Below are 19,048 nucleotides of genomic sequence, written 5' to 3'. Positions count from 1 at the left end.
GTCGAGGGAACCTAAAAGCTATTACAAATCACACAAATAGCAGTACAACCAATTTTACATGGTTCGGCAAATTGCCTACATCCACGGGGTAAGGAGGGGGGAGATCCACTAATAGAGGGAGAGAATACAACTAGGGTTTACAATCACTCTCAATCTAAACCCTCAAACAAACTCTCAATTCCCTCACAAATACCTCTTAAAGGGATGCACAAAAAAACCCTAAAAGAAAAGCCTCTTCTTTTCTTTTCTTTTGCACCGCAGCCGAAAATCTCCTGCAGCCAAATCTCTGCCGCAGCCGCAAAAGAGAAAAACCAAAAACTGCAGCCGCACACCTCCTGCACTTGCACACAAACCTAAGAAAAAAAAGTGCTATTTATAGGCTGCAAAATAATCGGGTATAGGCTGCAAAATAATCGGGTTCGTGGGCCTTGCTTCTCTTCACACAGAAAAGCATCACATGGTGGGTCCCCCCACATTCCTTCCGCGTTCACAGAATCTTCTAGTACTTTGCCACTTAAAAGTTGACACAAACATTCTGTAGAAAAAAACTATAAGGCTCTTAAAAGTTCTATATATGTTAAAAAAGGAGGGAAGATTGTTAGCCGTTAATTTAAACCAAATTGTTTTGATAATGTAGTTTTTAAAAAATGCCATATGCTTGAAGTAGCAAAGAGAATGTTTTCCATTTTTTTGTTTTTGTTTTTGTTTTTTTTTTCATTTACATTTTCCTGGTTGTGAGTAAATGCAGAGTCTGAAGCTTACTCCTAGCAAATATGATGCGAAAAAGGTTAAGGAGATAGATTTTTTTAACTCAAGTATTAATGGTCAACTATTCATGCACTCAATAATTGTAGTAGTTTCCTTGTATACATCTTTTGAGTTTAAAGATCCTCCTATATCTGCCCTTTGGTTTAATTCCAAGAATTGAGCTCTCATCATCCATATTCTGATGTTGAAGTGAGAAAACCATCTGTATGTCATTGACATGCTAGGGTTATGATAGAGTTGCTACCGAGACACTTTAAGACACATAGTATTGTGCAGGTAGTAAGGCTAAACTGAATTTGTCTCCTTGTGAGAGCCGCAGACACCAACTCCGCCAATCGACGCTTGCAAGATGAGGTATATATGCGAAGAATATATGCATGCACTTCTCATCAATTCATCTGCAGTTTTGCTTGGGATTGACATTGTCCCACTTATCATATGCATTTTATACCATGAAATGTTGTCTCTGTGCTGTAAATTTAGTATTGAGCTGCAGGCTACTGAGGCATTGAATCATGCTGATTCGATCCAAGCAATTGCCCCAGGACATCAAAGCTGCATCAGGACATCAAAGCTCTGCATCAGGTTAAGCAAGCATTCTGAAATTATTTTCATTTTTAGCATTTTCATATGTACATTATATATGTGTGTATTATCTGATTGGGAATAATTACTTTTTAGGAAAAAAATGGCGTCCAAAGTTGGCATAAAACGAGGAAAGGCAATTTGATGAAACTTGTGCAGATAATATCAGTAATTCAAAATGTGATGAGTACAACATTCATGTTCTATCTACTAGCATTTGGCCTGTTTGTTCTTAGGGAAGGTGAGGGGAAAGGCAGTCTATCAAGAATTTGCTCCAGGTTATGTTTCCAGTCGATGGTACTCACATTGAAACATGACTCATATACTCTTATAATTTTCATCTGATTTTCTGTTGCATTTGGTGCTACTACTAACCATTGTATGATGTCTGGTAGCGAACAGACCCCATGCAACACATGCTCTCTCAGTGAATGGCACACATCTATTATGTTTTTAATTTTTTCTTAAATATATCTACTCTTGCCTTGTTGACTTATATTTGAATACTTTGTATCGTGTAGGAGCGGGTCATCGAAAAGGCAACCTCATTTTGGATATTAGAGACAAGTATATAATATTAGCTGCTTTTCATTGTGAGATATTGAGTACATTGTGTGTGTATATATTTTGTCTCCAAGTATATTGAGTAAACATTGTGTATGAATATATAACATTGGATATTTAGCGAAGTATGAAAATATTTTAATTTCATTGTGAGATGTTGAGTACTTATTATGTGAGATGTGTATATAAATATTTGAAACTGTTTGGGTGAAAAATAAATAAAGAAGCAAAAATTTTAAAACTATTAAATAAATAGCCCAAACGGTTGAAACCGTTTGGGCGAAAGTTGGCCCAAACGGTTGTAGCCGTTTGGGCTAAAATTTAGCCCAAACAGTTAAAACCGTTTGGGCGAAAGTTATCGCCCAAACGGTTTCAACCGTTTGGGCAATATCCCAAACAGTTGTAACCGTTTGGGATTTTGACCAAACAGTTACAACCGTTTGGGCGACCGTTGGGGACAACTCGTCCCCAACGGCTTTAGCCCAAACGGGTGTTTTACGTCTCCCAAACGGTTGGAACCGTTTGGGAGGGGGTTTCCCCAAACGGTTCCAACCGTTTGGGCAGACCAGTTTTGTACTAGCGTGCTGTGGGAAACAAAATAGTGGGCGAGTTTGAAATGAAGAAATGGCGAGAGAGAGTGTAGGAAATTAGCAGAAGATTCAGCCAGGCAGACTGGCGGGGGGGCGCGAGTCAGCGACGGTCGACCGCGAACGTGCACAAGGGTCAGGAAAAGATGGGAGATGAAGGCACCACGGGGACCCTGTAGGTGATTTTTGGTCTCGGGATGAGATTCGATCGACCGACACGGTCGACCGCGTCATGACTGTAATCGATTATGCTCTCGGGTTTTTGGTTTGGTCGATCGTCTCAGCCGATCGTCGCTGTCGATCGCAGATTGATTTTGGGTTGGACCTTGGTTTTTGACCCGGTTCGTTTCTGAGTTGATATATAACCCTAAGCCTAATTAATTAGGGTTAAGTAAGGACGATTTTGAGCAGTCTTTTGGAGAGGATTGTTGCATCCAATTGTGGGAGATTTGTGAGAGATCTAGAGCTTTGTTTTAGGGTTTGATCGGTGAGATTTGTAACTCTATTTGTATTCTCTTGATTTCTAATAGTAGAACTCCCCACTCCTTGCCCCGTGAACGTAGGCAACTTGCCGAACCACGTTAAACTCGTTATCTTGCTGTGGTATTGTGTTTGGCTTATTAGTTGTGATTTATCTCTTGGATTGTTCGTATCGTTCTGAGAAGCTTCCGTCGCGCACAACAATTAGTATTAGAGCTTCAGGCTCATTCGAAGGATTCAGTGAAGATTCCTATCTGAAGAGTTAGATCGACAACATGGGAGATGCAAGCATACCAGGTTCGTCTCTTACGAAGGTGATACAGTGTCTAAGCATCAATAACACGAAGACTGATGTTCCAAAGTTCGAGGGTAAAATTAATTTCGGATTGTGGAGGTGTCAGGTGATGGATGCCTTGGATGAACAGAATTTGAAGGAGACTCTTAAGTTAAAAGAGAAACCCACTGATATGGAGGATAAGGTTTGGAGGAAGATGAACACTAGAGCTTATGGTGTTATTAGGTCATGCTTGACGCCGGATCTTATTTATGATGTTATGAACGAGACGTCAGCGAAGAAGATGTGAGAAACACTCAATGAGAAGTATCTTATGAAGAGCATTAAGAATCGGCTTCACTTGAAGAAGATGTTTTACCAGTTTAAGATGAAGAGGGGAGTTTCCATCAGGAAGCTTGTCAACAATTTCACGAAGCTACTTTCAGATATGACCAATGTGGACATCATAGTTGAGGATGAAAACAAGGGATGTTACGTTTGTGTTCGTTGCCCGAGGATGATTATGGTACGTTTGTTCTAACTATGATCAATGGAAGAACTACAGTTAGCTATAAGGAGGTGACCTCAGCTTTGGTGAATTATGAGTTGAGAAAGAGTGATGATGAACCTTCTAAGAAGGCATCGGGAGATGCATTAGCAGTTCGAGGCTGAGATCCAAACCGTCGCCAGTTCAACCGCTCAAAGTCAAAGAATAGGAGTGCCTATAAGAGTGTTGGTAGAAATTAATGTCGATATTGTAAAGAAGAAGGACATTAGAAGATTGACTGCCCAAAGTGGAAAGAAAAAGCCAGGAAGAACAATGGGAAAGCTGCACAGGCTTCAGAATATTGCAAAAGCCATTGGTGAGCATTCAGATTCAGATTCTTCGGGCTACTCGTGTCCTACATTACCGTCGGTTTGCTATGCTGATTCCACGGAGTGGATGATGAATTCGAGAGCTACATATCACATATGCCCTAGGAGGGATTGATTCTATAGCTTTGAGGAGCTAGAAAGAGGGGATGTCGTGTTTATGAGCAATGACGGAGTGATTAGGGAGTTGGAGGAAGTGAGGTTCGTGCCGCAGTTGACGAAGAACATCATTTCTCTTAGGACTTTGGAGGCAACTGGATATAGAGTGATCTTAGAGAATGCTACAGTGAAGGTCACGAAGGGTTCTATGGTGGTGATGCGAGGTGTCAAGGAAAATAACCTATACTACTTGAAGGGCAGGACAGTTACAGGGGGTCTGGCAGCTTCTATCACTACAGAGGAAGACACTACCACTTTATGGCACATGAGACTTGGACACACAGGTGATAAGTCTCTACAGTTATTGGAGAAACAAGTGCTATTAAAAGGTACTAATACCTGCAAGATGGAGCTGTGTGAGCATTGTGTATTTGGAAAGAAGACTAGAGTGAAGTTTGGCATCGCTGTTCACAACACCCGAGGTACATTGGATTACATTCACACAACTGTTTGGGGCCCTTCTAAGAACATATCTCTTAGTGGGGCCAACTATTTTGTCACTTTTATTTATGACTATTCCAGGAGAAATTGGGTATACCCTATGAAGCATAAACATCAGGTCCTGGGTATTTTTGTGGAGTGGAAGAAGAAAGTGGAGCTGCAGACATGTAAAAAGGTAAAGACTCTACGTTCAGATAATGGTGAAGAGTACAAGAGTGATCCGTTTCTGTAGTTTTGTCGGGATAACGGCATTAGAAGACACTTCACAGTTCGAGAGATACCACAATAGAACGGGTTGGCTGAGAGATTAAACCGTACCTTGCTGGAGAAGGTACAATATATGATGACACAGAGTGGATTGCCTAGATCCTTTTGGGCCGAGGCGTTGGTTTATGCGAGCTATCTCGTGAATAGGTTGCCGTGCACTGATAGACGGGAAGACTCCTTTGGAGCGTTGGTTTAGTTCGGTGGCTAGTGACTATGAGTCGCTTCGGATATTTGGGTGTCCAGCTTATTACCATGTCAGTGAGGGTAAATTAAATTCGAGAGCGAGAAAATCAGTCTTTGTGGGATTTAGAGATGGAGTCAAAGGTTTCAAGTTATGGGATCCACAGGATAAGAAGATAGTTATTAGCAGAGATGCCACATTTGATGAGGCGTACATGATGATGCCTCGAGTCCCTCAGCAGGTAGAGGGAGACCAGATAAGAGAGATATCGCAGCAGGTGGAGGATGATGTGACTCCACCCACTCCAGAGAGCATTGTATACATCGAGGCTCCTACAGAGGTGACACTGGGAGGAGATGAGATGATAGCCAGGCAGATAGAGGATACAGTGGATTATAGGACTCAAGAACAGGGCCATGTTCAGAGGTCCAATGCAGCAGATAGACCGAGGAGAGTAATTTGTCGGCCAGCTAGGTATAATGATGTCATGGTCGCATATGCATTATCAGTGAAGGTCGTTGATGATATGATTCCATCCACATTTAGGGAGGTTGAGTCTAGCCCCGATTCGATTAGGTGGAGGGAAGCTATGGAGGAGGAGATGCAGTCTCTTCAGAAGAACAACACTTGGACACTTGCACATCTACCTAAGGGTAAGAGAGCTATAGGTTGCAAGTGGGTATATGCGAAGAAGGAGGGATCTTCTATTAGGGACATTCGGTTTAAAGCCAGATTGGTTGCCAAGGGATATACACCCCTTGAGGGCATTGACTACAATGAGCTATTTTCACCCGTTGTGAAGCATTCGTCGATACAGATTTTATTAGCATTGATGGCACAGTTGGATTTGGATTTGGTCTAGATGGATATAAAGACAGCCTTTCTACACGATGATTTAGATGAGGAGATCTACATGACATAACCTTTGAGATTCAAAGCTACAGGAAAAGAAGATTTGGTTTGTAAGCTGAAGAAGTCTCTTTATGGTTTGAAGCAATCACCGAGACAGTGGTATAAGAGATTTGACAACTTTATGATTGGCCATGGGTACACGAGGAGTCTATATGACCCATGTGTTTATATCCACAAGCTACAAGATATGGAGCACATATATTTGCTTTTATATATTGACGATATGCTTATTGCTTCCAGGAATTCTTTTACTATTCAAAAGTTAAAAGAGGAGCTGTCATCCGAGTTCGAGATGAAGGATCTTGGAGAGGCAAAGAAGATATTGGGTATGAAGATCGAGAGATACATGGTGAATGGGAGTTTGAAACTTACACATAAAAGTTACTTGCAGAAGATGTTAAAGAAATTTAGCTTTGATGGTAATACAAAATCAGTTAGCACACCATTGGCTCCCCACTTCAAGCTTTCAGCGTTGATGTCACATGTTTCAGTTGAGGATAGAAATTACATGTCGAAAGTCCCATATAACAGTGTAGTAGGTAGCTTGATGTATGCGATGGTGTGTACGAGGCCAGATTTGTCATAGGCCGTGAGCATAGTATCAAGATACATGCACGACCCCGGGAAGAGTCATTGGGAGGCCGTGAAGTGGATTCTACGGTATGTTCGAGGCACCGTTGATGTTAGTTTAGTATTCCAGAAGGATAAGAAGAATGGACAGGATTGTATTGGATATGTGGATTCAGATTATGCTAGAGATCTTGACAAGCGTCGGTCTACTTCAGGTTATGTTTTACATTGGCAGGTGTACCTGTTGGCGATGCACGCTTCAATCCACATTGGCTCTCTCTACTATGGAGGCAGAGTATATGGTAGTAACTGAAGCTATTAAGGAGGCTTTATGGTTGTTTGGATTATTGGAGGACTTGGGAATCGCACAGGAGACCATTCGGGTATATTATGATAGCATGCCGACTATCTATTTGGCGAAGAACCAGGTTTATCATGCGCGCACGAAGCACATCGATGTCAGATTCCACTTTGTTCATGACGTTTTGGATGATGGAGACGTCATATTAGAGAAAGTCCACACGAACGACAACTCTGCAGATATGTTGACCAAAGTTATTTTAGGAGTAAAATGTTATCATTGTTTGAAGCTTTTGAATATTCTTCAGTGTTGAGGCCTTTGGAGGCCATTTGGGTGAACTATGTTCGGCTTGATTCCTTGGGTAAGAGGTACATAGGCAGTTTTTCAGATGCAGCCGATTTGATCTGTTGATTCAGATGGGGGGAGATTATATTTCGGCTCTAGTTTGGTTCCCGGACTTGTTGAGGGACTACTGGATGATTTGGTGTCGGCTCAGTTTTGGTAGAAACATTCGTCGATGTGAAGAATTGAAGAAATAGAGAGAGAGAGTACAGGAAATCAGAAGAAGATTCAGCTAGGAAGACTGGTGATCGACCGCGAGTCAGCGGCGGTCGATCGCGAACGTGCACAAAGGCCACTAGGACTTGGAGCTGAAGGCGGTCGACTGTGACGATCGACCGCGAGGACCCTTTTGGTGATTTTTGGTCTCGGGATGAGATTCGGTTGACCGTCGCGGTCGACCGCGCCATGACTGTAATCGATTCTGCTCTCGGGTGTTTGGTTCGGTCGACCGTCACGGTCGACTGCGATACCTACGCGGTCGACCACAGACTGATTTTGGGCTGGGCCTTGGTTTTTGACCCGATTCGTTTCTGAGTTGATATATAACCCTAAACCTGATTAATTAGGGTTAAGTAAGGACGATTTTGAGCACTCTTTTGGAGAGAATTACTGTATCCAATTGTGGGAGATTTGTGAGAGATCTAGAGCTTTGTTTTAGGGTTTGATCGGTGGGATTTGTAACTCTATTTGTATTCTCTTAATTTCTAATAGTAAGAACTCCCCCCTCCTTGCCCCGTGGACGTATGCAACTTGCTGAACCACGTTAAACTCGTTGTCTTGCTGTGGTATTGTGTTTGGCTTATTAGTTGTGATTTATCTCTTGGATTGTTCGTGTTGTTCCGAGAAGCTTCCGCCGCGCACAACATGAAAAGAAGCCAGTTTCCTAAAATGGACAGATTGGAAGGGGAGGGATTGAATTTTAAATGATATTTTCTTAAAATTCCAAGATTATCCTGAGATTTCAGTCATATTTATTTTATGCAGTTTCCCTCCCTCCCTAGACCCCTCTCTTCCCCTAGTTGTCTATCCAAACACAATTAGTTTCATCACATCCCTTTCCTTTCCACTCTATCCCTTTGTGATTAATGCAATCATTCCCCTCCCCTACTCTCTTTTGTATCCAAACATAGTAGCTAGTATGATATCTGTTTGATTGTTTGTAAGTGACTTTACATCAAAATGAAGACGGCTGACTTAGTTAACGAAACTGCTATGTACTTCAGATTAATAAGAAATAACAAATATGCAGATAATATTCCATCACTAAGATATGGCCCTTTGTTCTTAGGCAAGTCAATTACCCTACATCGACCCTTGTTTGAGCTTTTAGTGCTCAAGTCTTTCTATGAACTCGTCTGTCACACATTCTAAATTAATTGGTATGTTTATATCATGGACATTGTCTTATTGCTTGAATATTTTCTTAATGGTTGAGAATGTTGTGAGTTTTGTGTGTGATTTGGTTTTTGGGTGTTTGGTAATGTGTTTATTTAAATGGTTATTTATATAACCGTTATAGCAGATATTTTTATATCATGGGATTTTTGTATTTGTATCATGGTTATGGGTTATTTCTAGAATTTTTGTTTTATAATTGAGAACATTATTACTTGGATATATGTATATATTTTTTCTAATATGTATATATTTGTCCTAGTGGTTATGTTTTATATCATGAGTATTTGATCATTTCTTCAGTTTTGTTCTATGATTAATAATGTCATTACTTGAATTAATGTATATATTCTTGTGGGTATGTCTAATTCATGAGTATTGTCCTGATGATTGTAAGTGCTTTGCTTTATAATTGAGAATGTTATGCATTTTCTGGAGAGTAAATTTCACAAAAGTTTTATGAATTTTGTGGAAATTTGCACAAAGGTATCGCAAACGATGTTTCATTAGTAAACATATCATGGACTTGTAAAACTACAGTAATATATCATGAAAATTTTCTTTTAGAATTCAGGATTACTAACTACTACTATACTACTGTCTAAGAAGCATTATTAATTAAGGACTTCACGTGACACAGTGATTTCACATTTCTACAGAATTTTACTAGTTTAAAGTATTTAATTTAGAAAACTGATTTCAGAAGTAGGGTATAGAATTAAAATTCCAGTTCCAAGATCTTATCCGCGGATTGACTAATTACTCAACATATACTTAAAAGATGGATACACTAAGAATCTAGTCTCAGAGCACATATCAAAGTACTGTAAGTATACAAAGCAATGAGCTAAGGGGGGCTATCATATAAGCATCAGAGTTTTCCTGCATCAATCAACACATAATCAATTGCAACCTTCCTCTACGTTGAATTGTATTAGATTATAGCTTCCATTTTCCTCATCAAAAGCTCAAAGTCATCCTGTGTCTTTATAAGGCTCAGTCGCGTGTATCGGCTATCAGCCCCGAAATTTGCACCGCCGCGAGTAATTATGCCTTCCCTCCTTAGAACAGCTTCACAATCTTTATCTTCCTCCATCTCGCACTTCAACCATCCATAAGCTGTATTGATTGAACATATGCACATCAGACTCGTTCAATTTTAATGAAACAGTGGGGACTCACTGTACGCTTCATGGTTTACCTTTAGAATAAGGCTAAACACCGTAAACCCCTCTACCCCTAGCTTTGGCCGCGGCCACTAGAAAAAAAAAAGCTTTCAAAATATCAAAAACTGCACCTTAAGCTTTTAAAATACGAAAGTTAAAGAGGGGTTTTGCGATAATTAATCCCTATACTTAAGGCTGTTTTCTAATATTTTAGAAGTTACGGGTGTTCTCTGATAATCATCCAAAGTTATAAAAGGGAGGTTTCCTGATATTTACCCTTAGAAAAACAGTAGAGTAGTTTACAATCTAATATCTAAACTTTTGGGTTAAAAGTGATTTTTCTTCAGTTACCTGGAGACGGTTCCCTGATCTTTTGAAAGTAAGTACAGTACTGAGGATCAAGTTTCTAAAACGAAAATCAATTGGAAGATGAAACTAGCTTGTTCAGTCTCTTCCACTTCTCTCTCATTGTCTCATACCCAAACATGAAGATGTCTTCTTTCCCTCTTACTTCTTTGAGAATGACTTTGATGATCTTCAACATTCGGAGCTGTGTATCCCGAGATACACCCATCACGCTATATCTCATGTAAGTCAATGCTTTCTTGTAAAGCTTCTCATCCTTCAACAACACCCACCTAAATTTGAGAACAAAATGTTGTATAAAAATTTCTCTTTTGTTGCACCAAAACTTCTAAACCATCAAGATTGATGGTCATAGCATTACATACATGTTAATACAAGTACACTTTTTGTAATAAGTGCCACCCATGGACCAAGAATGGACGACAATAACATGATAGTAAATTACCCTTTTACCCTCGATTTAGTCGGAAGCCAAAATGTAAATTTTTCTCAGAATTAAGGATCAAAAGTAATCAATTGTCACATGATTCTCGAATTACATGTCAATAAAATAAGGTAGTAAGTCGTCCACAATCAAGGTATATACAAGTGCTGAAGTAACCAACTCGATCCCTTTTAAAATATTACTAAGCGCCCAACTTCCCCTCTAAGTAACAATTTGTCTATTATCCGTCTTATGTCATGTGTATGTGTCCAATATGGACATTTTATGAGTTCACAGTCAAATATTTAATAGATTGATGATGTGACAATATTTGTTTGCACGTCTTCCTAGAATTTTATCAGTTTGTCTCCTCTCCAAACCAAAGAATCTTCAACTACTTTCCCAACAAAATTATTGTACTTTTATCCCTTTCTGAAATTGGAAAAACACTATCACATCCTCTATATGTTAAATATTTGAGTATGGACTCACAGAATGGCTCATTAGATAATATAGAAGATGCAACTGACTCGATCCTTACAGCACGGCGATGCATCTATAATTAACCTTAATTGTATTCTGCAAGTGAAAACTGAAATTACCCGAATCTACTACTGGCGTGGCCGGAGGACTTGGAGATGGAGAACATCATGATATCTTCGTCGGCTGGAGCTGGAATAGCAGTGTAATGAGGCCAGTAGTAGCAATGGTCGTAGATGACAGAAGAGCCTCGCAGGACTGAACTTTTAAGGAGTCCGTCGGGGTTGTTTGGTGAAGTCACAAACTCTATGAAGTTTTCATTTGACGAGTTTAGCCATTTTGAGGTTATTCCTTCCCATTCATTCTCTCTTGAATCAAAAATTTCGGTTTGCGTCTTATAAGCCTGTATATTTCATAGGAGATCCTTCAGTTTTACATACTATAGATTTTCAGATAATTACGGAAAAAATCATGCTGAATTAATCATTAGACTGAGAAAACCTCCCTGTATTTAATAAAAAATGGATAAAGCCCTCTAAGATCAGATGATCGCATCATATATATCTGTCTAATGTCAGCTAATAGTTAAGATTGAACTTAATTGGTTTAATCTGAATATATAGTTAGACTTTAATTTCCATCTTGCTTTCTCATCATCCTCTGTCATTTCCTTGTTTTATTTTTAGAACATATTATTAAAAACAAATACAAGCAAGGTTACAAAAAGTGCTAGGCAGCTTAGCGCTGGACCCGATGCCTAGAGCCTAACCAATTTTCCTATATTCTTTTAGTTACAAGAATTAATATTAAAATACTAATGTTATAAAAATCACTAGGGAGCGCTAAGCATTGGACCGGTGCCTAGAGCCTACGTGTATTTCTCTCTTTATTTTAGTGGTGATGGAGGAGGTGAATGAGATGCTCATATTTAGTGGTGGAGGCGGGAGAAGTTTGGAGGAGGCTGGAGGATGGGGACACTATGGCCCATGTGCGCTCCCAAGACCTAGGCAGGGACAACCTAGGTACTGTTGGGACAAACCCTGAGCCTAATAGAGCAGGATCACAGCAATAGTAGAGCAAAAGTGGAGATAAAAAAATTAGACACACAGATTTACATGGTTCGACACTTGATTGCCTACGTCCACGGGCAATGATAGAAGAATCCACTATGAGGAGAAAACTCTTGAATTACAATCTCTCTCTCTCTTTATAAGGAGAAACTCTCTCTATTTTTTTTTCTCTCTCACTCTTCTTATATAAGAAGCTGTTTCTGGGATGAGTTTTTCCTTAAGGATTTTGAGCCTATTTATAGGATTTGGAAAAATACTATGCACAATAAAATATTAATATTTTACTATGTTGTGGGACCCACCATTTTTGTTTTTTTTTCCTCTTCAAACTTTGCTGCTGCTTCTTTCGGTGATTTGATGTGAGGTGGGGCCCGCTCCAATTAATTGTCAACATTTGAGGCTGAGGCTGCATGCTGACAATCTCCTACTTGAAGATTTGATTGAGTATCAATCATATCTTCACAACATTCTTTCTATCTTGCCATCTCTTCATGTTGCTTTGCGTCTCTGTCAGGCCACAAGAGGATCTACACCAAATAAATTTATCAGTATGGACTGCTTTTGTTAAAAAATCAGCTAGGTTGTCTTTGGTGTGAATTTTCTGCATATCCACTGTTCCTTCTTCCACTTTCTCACGAACGAAGTGATACTAAACTCGAATGTGTTTGGTCTTTGAATGAAAAGCTGGATTTCTTGCCAAATGCAAAGCACTCTAACTGTCACAAAATAGAGAAATCTTCTTTTGTTCATAGCCGAGTTCCTCCAGCACCATCTTCAACCACATCGCTTCTTTACTGGCTTGTGTAGCTGCTACATACTCTGCTTCTGTTGTTGAAGTAGTCACACCTGACTGTAGTTTTGAAACCCAGCTTACAGCTCCGTTAGCAAGTGCAAACACATAGCCTGTGGTGGATTTGCTATTATCACGATCACCTGCATAATCAGAATCAACATATCCACTGACAATAAAATCAGATCCCCCATAACATAATGCAACATTTGAGGTTCCCTGAATGTATCTTAGAACTCTCTTTACAGCATTCCAATGCTCTTTACCAGGATTCGCCATGTATCGACTAACCACTTCCACTGCTTGTGCAATGTCTGGTCTTGTACAAATCATCGCGAACATTAAACTTCCCACTGCTGATGCTACAACACTCAAGACATCTCCATCCTCTCTTCTTCACTGCTAGGACTCATACTGGAGGATAACTTGAAATTAACATGAAGTGGGGTGGAAATTGACTTACAATCTTGCATGTTAAAGCGTCGTAAGATTTTCTTCAAATAGTTCTTCTGAGAAAGCCAAATCTTCCTATTAACTCTATCTCGGTAAATTTGCATCCCTAGAATCTTGTTTGCAGATCCTAAATCTTTCATTTCAAATTCCCTAGCCAACCGAGCCTTTAATTCTTTGATACAATCTTTGTTGGGGCCTGCAACCAACATGTCGTCAACATACAATAATAAGATAACAAAGTTATTTTTACCAAACCTCTTAAAATATGCACAAGGGTCTGAATTAAGTTTGTTGTATCCAAGGCTCATGATGAATGAATCAAATCTCTTGTACTTACACCTCGGCGCCTGCTTTAGACCGTATAGAGATTTGTTCAATCTGCAAACCAAGTTCTCTTTTTCTTTTTCTTCAAAACCTTCTGGTTGGAGCATGTAAATTTCTTCTTCAAGATCTCCATGGAGAAATGCTATTTTCACATCTAGTTGCTCTAGATGTAAGTCAAATATAGCGCTCATAGCCAGGACTATTCAGACTGTTGTTAGTCGAACTACAGGAGAAAATATTTCATTAAAATCAATACCTTCTTTCTGAGCATATCCTTTTACCACCAATCTAGCACGATACCGCTCCACTTGATCATCGCCATTTCGCTTGATCTTGTAGACTCATTTGTTTCCAATGGTCTTTCTTCCTTATGGCAGTGACACAAGTTCCCAAGTCTTGTTCTTATGGAGAGTTTCAATTTCTTCCTGCATTGCTGTCATCCACAAAGATGCATCTGTGCTATTTATAGCTTCATGAAAAGTTGATGGCTCTCCATCTTCTGTTAGAAGACAGTATGCAACATTACTCTTCGTAATATATTCCGAGTGCCAAGTCGGTGGTCTTCTCTCACGAGTTGACCTTCGAGTTTCTGGAGCCTCAGACTGGACTGGTTCTTGTACATCATGCTCCGGTGTCGCTTCAAAAGAATTCAGATTATCTTCTACCTGAACAGCTACAATCACTGAGTCCTTCCTCGAACTGCTTTCTTTCTTTTTACTTTGTAGTTGGTTCTCTACAAAGATAACATCTCTGCTAATGATAACCTTGCGGGCAGTGGGATCCCACATGCGATACCCATTTACTCCATCAACATACCCCAAGAATATGCATTTTCTGGATTTTGAATCCAACTTTATAATTTCTTGGGCATTGTACATTACGTACACTGGACTTCCAAATATATGGAGGTTGGAATAGTCAGCTGGTTTGCCAGTCCACATCTCTATCGGCGTCTTCAATTGTATTGTAGTTGATGGAGATCGATTTATCACATAACAGGCGGTTTTTACTGCTTCCGCCCAAAAGATTTTTTCCAGATTTGTAGTAGCCAACATAGCTCTTGTTCTTTCCAATAGAGTTCTGTTCATCCGCTCCGCCACTCCATTTTGTTGAGGAGTATAAGCCGTACTGAATTATCTTTTGATACCTTCTTGCTTGCAGAATGCGAGGAATTCACCGTCTGTATATTCTCCTCCATTATCTAACCTCAAGCACTTGATCTTTTTCTCAGATTCAAGCTCGACCCGCGCTTTGTAGGCTTTAAAGACTGAGAACACATCTGTCTTCTTCTTGATAGGATACACCCAACATCTTCTGGAGTAATCATCAATAAAGGACACAAAGTACTTTTCTCCTCCTAAGGATGTAACTGGTGCTTGCCATACATCAGAATGAACCAGTTCCAGAATAGCCTTGCTTCTAGAATTCGATGTGTTGAACTTCAGTGATGCTGCTTGCTTGTAACACAATGCTCGCAGAATGGAAAAGCTACTGAATTAAGACCATGAAGCAGCTTCTGATCGGAGAGAACCTTCAAGCCTCGTTCTGACATGTGGCCTAGCTTGCGATGCTACATCATGGTTTGTTCTTCTTCACAGCTGGTTGATGCCACACATGAATCAGCTTACTGCAGAGTTTCTCCCTTGAGCATGTATAGATTTGCAGCTATCTTCTCTCCTTTTATCACCACAAGCGCCCCTCTAACAATCTTCATGATCCTATTTTCAATATGGATCTTACACCCAAGCTCATCTAATTGTCCCAAAGACAATAGATTCTTCTTCAAGCCCTTCATATGCCACACATCTTGAATGGTACGTATTATACCATCAAACATTTTGATTTTGATAGTACCAATACCACAAATCTTCAAGGCATGATCATTCCCTATGAATACAGATCCTCCTGAGATAGGTTCATATTTGTGAAACTATTCTCTCCGAGAGGTCATGTGCCAAGAGGCTGCTGAATCTAAAAGCCAGACATCAGCAAACTTCTTTCTGCCTTCATCAATAGTGGTTGCTCCACTGAATAGAATTTCACCATCATCTGACGTGCTGACAACGCATCCTTGAGATGTTGATGGCTCTGAAGACTTTTTATCTCCATTCTTCTTGTTGTGCCAACACTCTGATTTGACGTGTCCTCTTTTGCTATAGTTGTAGCATTTGATATTCTTCTTACTTCGTGATTTCGATCTACTATGGGCATGACTCCCACTGGAGCCTCGTTCCGTTGATCTTCCTCTCGTCACCGACAAGGCCTTCGCTTGCTGCGAACTTGCCCGCCTGTCTTCCTTGTTCTTGCGCCGATTTTCTTCCTCCAGAACAGCGGCTGCAACGTTGTCAAAAACTAGATAGTCCGTGAGGACGTTGTTTGTCAGGTTGATGATGAGTAGATCATACGAGTCAGGTAGACTCTGAAGTAGAAGTTCTGCACGTTCATTCACACCAACTGTATACCCCAACGTTGTGAGTTGGGAGAACAGTGTGTTTAGGGTGTTGATGTGGTCGGTCATCGATGTAGATTCCGCCATCCTCAGAGTGTAAAGTCTCATTTTTAAGAAGATTTTGCTGTGCATGGATTTCGTCTCATATAGCTTTGTTAGAGTATCTCAGATCTCCTTTGCTGTCTTCTTCTCATCTATGCTTGACAACACCCTGTCTGCTAATGCCAGATGGAGATTTGCAATAGCATTTTCATCCATCTCGTTCCATTTCTTATCATCTGTGATGTCGTCCGGCCTTGCACCGATGGCCCCCAGGCAATTATCTTTTCTCAAGATAGCCATTATTTTCAACTTCCACAGTGAGAAATTACTCTCGTCGAATTTCTCGATCTTGAACTTCGCTACCATTGCTTCTACCACGAACAGTAACTTCTTACTATTTCACGTAAATAGTACTGTATTTATGAACAGTAACCGTATCGGTAAATAGTACCGTGCTTGTGAATAGTACCGTATTTGTGAACAGTACCGTACTCATGAATAGTACCCGTCACCTTCAAAGGGTAAATGGTAACCTAACTCATTTTCTGATGTGGAGGATCCACTTTTGGTGGCAGCCACAGAGCATACGATAAGTAGATATATACAAGTACCCTAAATTAGCTCTGATACCACTTGTTGGGACAAACCCTGGGCCTAATAGAGCAGGATCACAACAATAGTAGAGCAAAAGTAGAGATAAAAAAGTTGGACACACAGATTTACGTGGTTCGGCACTTGATTGCCTACGTCCACGGGTAAGGATAGAAGAATCCACTATGAGGAGAAAACTCTGGAGTTACAAACTCTCTCTTTACAAGGAGAAACTCTCTCTATTTTTTTCTCTCTCTCACTCTTCTTATATAAGAAGCTGATTCTGGGATGAGTTTTTCCTTAAGGATTTGGAGCCTTTTTATAGGATTTGAAAAAATATTATGCACAATAAAATGTTAATATTTTACTATGTTGTGGGACCCGCCATTTTTGTTTTCTTTTTCCTCTTCAAACTTTGTTGCTGCTTCTTTCGGTGATTTGAAGTGAGGTGGTGCCCGCTCCAATTAATTGTCAACATTTGAGGCTGAGGCTGCATGCTGACAGGTACTGCCTACTCCTTGTCGGTCACCTAGACATGCTAGACGCTAATTTGTGAAACATTGAGCAAAAGCATGAAAGTCAGCTTAAGCAATCCAATTAAATCAAATTGCACATTATGATCAACATTAATCCTTCCAAGTGCAATTTTTATTATACAGTTTAGAGATGCTAATTGATAGAAAAAATAAATAAAGAATACGTCAAAAGAAGCTCTAAATTCTTCTAGGATACTGATGTAGAACACACTGTGGACATATTTATGGAGAAGCGGGACCGACACAAGCCCAAATGCGGACCTAGTCGAGGAACATAACTTGCAACGAAGAACGGGCCATATCTCTCAAACCGTAAGTCAGAATTGGACGAATTATATACGTAAATACCGTATTTTTTCGAGACGGAGTCAAACAAACCCACCGATGTTCCGTTTGCCACCGTCTGTTCTACAAAATTCCCTTCGGATCGAGAGATGTTAGCGTTTTTGTCAGTTTTTTTACTATTTTAGGTAATGTTTAAGGAGTCTGTTTTGGTAAGGAAGCAAATCCGGTTTGATTCTAAATTTGACCGATTTATTTCCCTAATCCTAGGGAGTCTTTTAGGAAGAGTTTTGTTATTTCTATTTTTGATAAAGTTTGAGTCATAATAGTAGTCTTGTTTATTTTCTATTTAAGCAGAGTATTGTAAATCCTAGAGGCGTTAACTTTTCATCAGTAAAATTTCTCTTTTAATACTTTCTTCGTGGATTCGAAGTTCTTCTCGTAGATCGTTCTTTGTGTATTCAAAGAACATTCCTTGGCGGATTCCGAGCTTATCACTTCCGCGTTGCGTCGGGTACAAGATATATTCTTTTTGAAATTTTCCTTCAATAACGCAAGTGGATAAGAACTTCCAACTCTGAACCATTGTCATGATTTTAAAGTTTAATTTGGTGCAGTGCAGAAGCTTAGCATGATATTAAAACAACATAGATTTAAATCCATCAACAATATATATTTAATGAACCTGAGACATCTATTATTACAGTCAAGCAAGACTAACCGGATAGAAAGGAACAGAAGCTACAACTCTAGCCGGAGAAACCGAGCCATCACCAGCAGAATCTGGTGAAAGTGCATACACAAGCGCGTTAATAAGTTGCATCGATCCAGTGCCAAACACGATAAACCTGCCGTCGACCACTGCATTGCCAACGGCACGGTGGAGGCCGCGGACATGGTTCTCGAGCTCGACGGAGATGAAGTTGCCGCCTGTGGTCCTGTAGGACATCCGGTGCCATCCTGAGACCAGGACTGCGCTGCTTGCTGCATGTCGCTGCCAGTATGGCTCTAGATACACAGGATCACCACTGTTTAAAAAAAAAGAGTAAAGCGCTTAATTAGTAGTCTGATTATACAGATAAATTAATCATATATGTTACATAGAAAAGTACAAGGATGCATTATTGGTGAATGTAGTGATACAATATTCTGATTGCACTGGTCTTATATTAAAGTTGCAATTTTTTATGCATATATGTCATGACCTTTTTCCCCCATTTTTTTTGAATTACATGCTGTATCCTTTTCATTGGAAAGTTTTCTTTGACTAAACAATGTGCCATTAATTAAGAGATTTGGGAATAATTTAAGGGAAAGTTGTTGGTCCGCACTTGAAGAATACAATCGAAAGTATTGTTCGATGTTCCTATGTTCAT

The 19,048-nt window shown here is 39.8% G+C and overlaps 1 protein-coding gene across 2 annotated transcripts in view; it reads right to left on the bottom strand.

Annotated features, from left to right (window-relative positions):
* Window positions 9,451–19,048, bottom strand: part of LOC109835641 (alliin lyase-like) — a 29,616-nt gene continuing 20,018 nt past the window's right edge. Inside the window, exons 2-6 of one of the 2 annotated variants that reach the window (XM_020403617.1) lie at window positions 18,394–18,700; window positions 11,258–11,538; window positions 10,217–10,503; window positions 9,901–9,957; window positions 9,451–9,818 (exon numbers count right to left, since the gene is read on the bottom strand). In XM_020403617.1, coding sequence (XP_020259206.1) covers window positions 10,284–10,503; window positions 11,258–11,538; window positions 18,394–18,700 — 808 coding nt within the window. In that variant the 3' untranslated portion in view covers window positions 9,451–9,818; window positions 9,901–9,957; window positions 10,217–10,283. The remainder of the gene's footprint in view (window positions 9,819–9,900; window positions 9,958–10,216; window positions 10,504–11,257; window positions 11,539–18,393; window positions 18,701–19,048) is intronic. The other variant, XM_020403616.1, reaches the window with a different exon arrangement.

Source organism: Asparagus officinalis, chromosome 3, assembly GCF_001876935.1.
Source record: "Asparagus officinalis chromosome 3, Aspof.V1, whole genome shotgun sequence".
NCBI classification, from domain to species: domain Eukaryota; kingdom Viridiplantae; phylum Streptophyta; class Magnoliopsida; order Asparagales; family Asparagaceae; genus Asparagus; species Asparagus officinalis.
The sequence above is the reverse complement of the archived record's forward strand: the minus strand, read 5'-3'. Positions and strand labels throughout refer to the sequence as shown.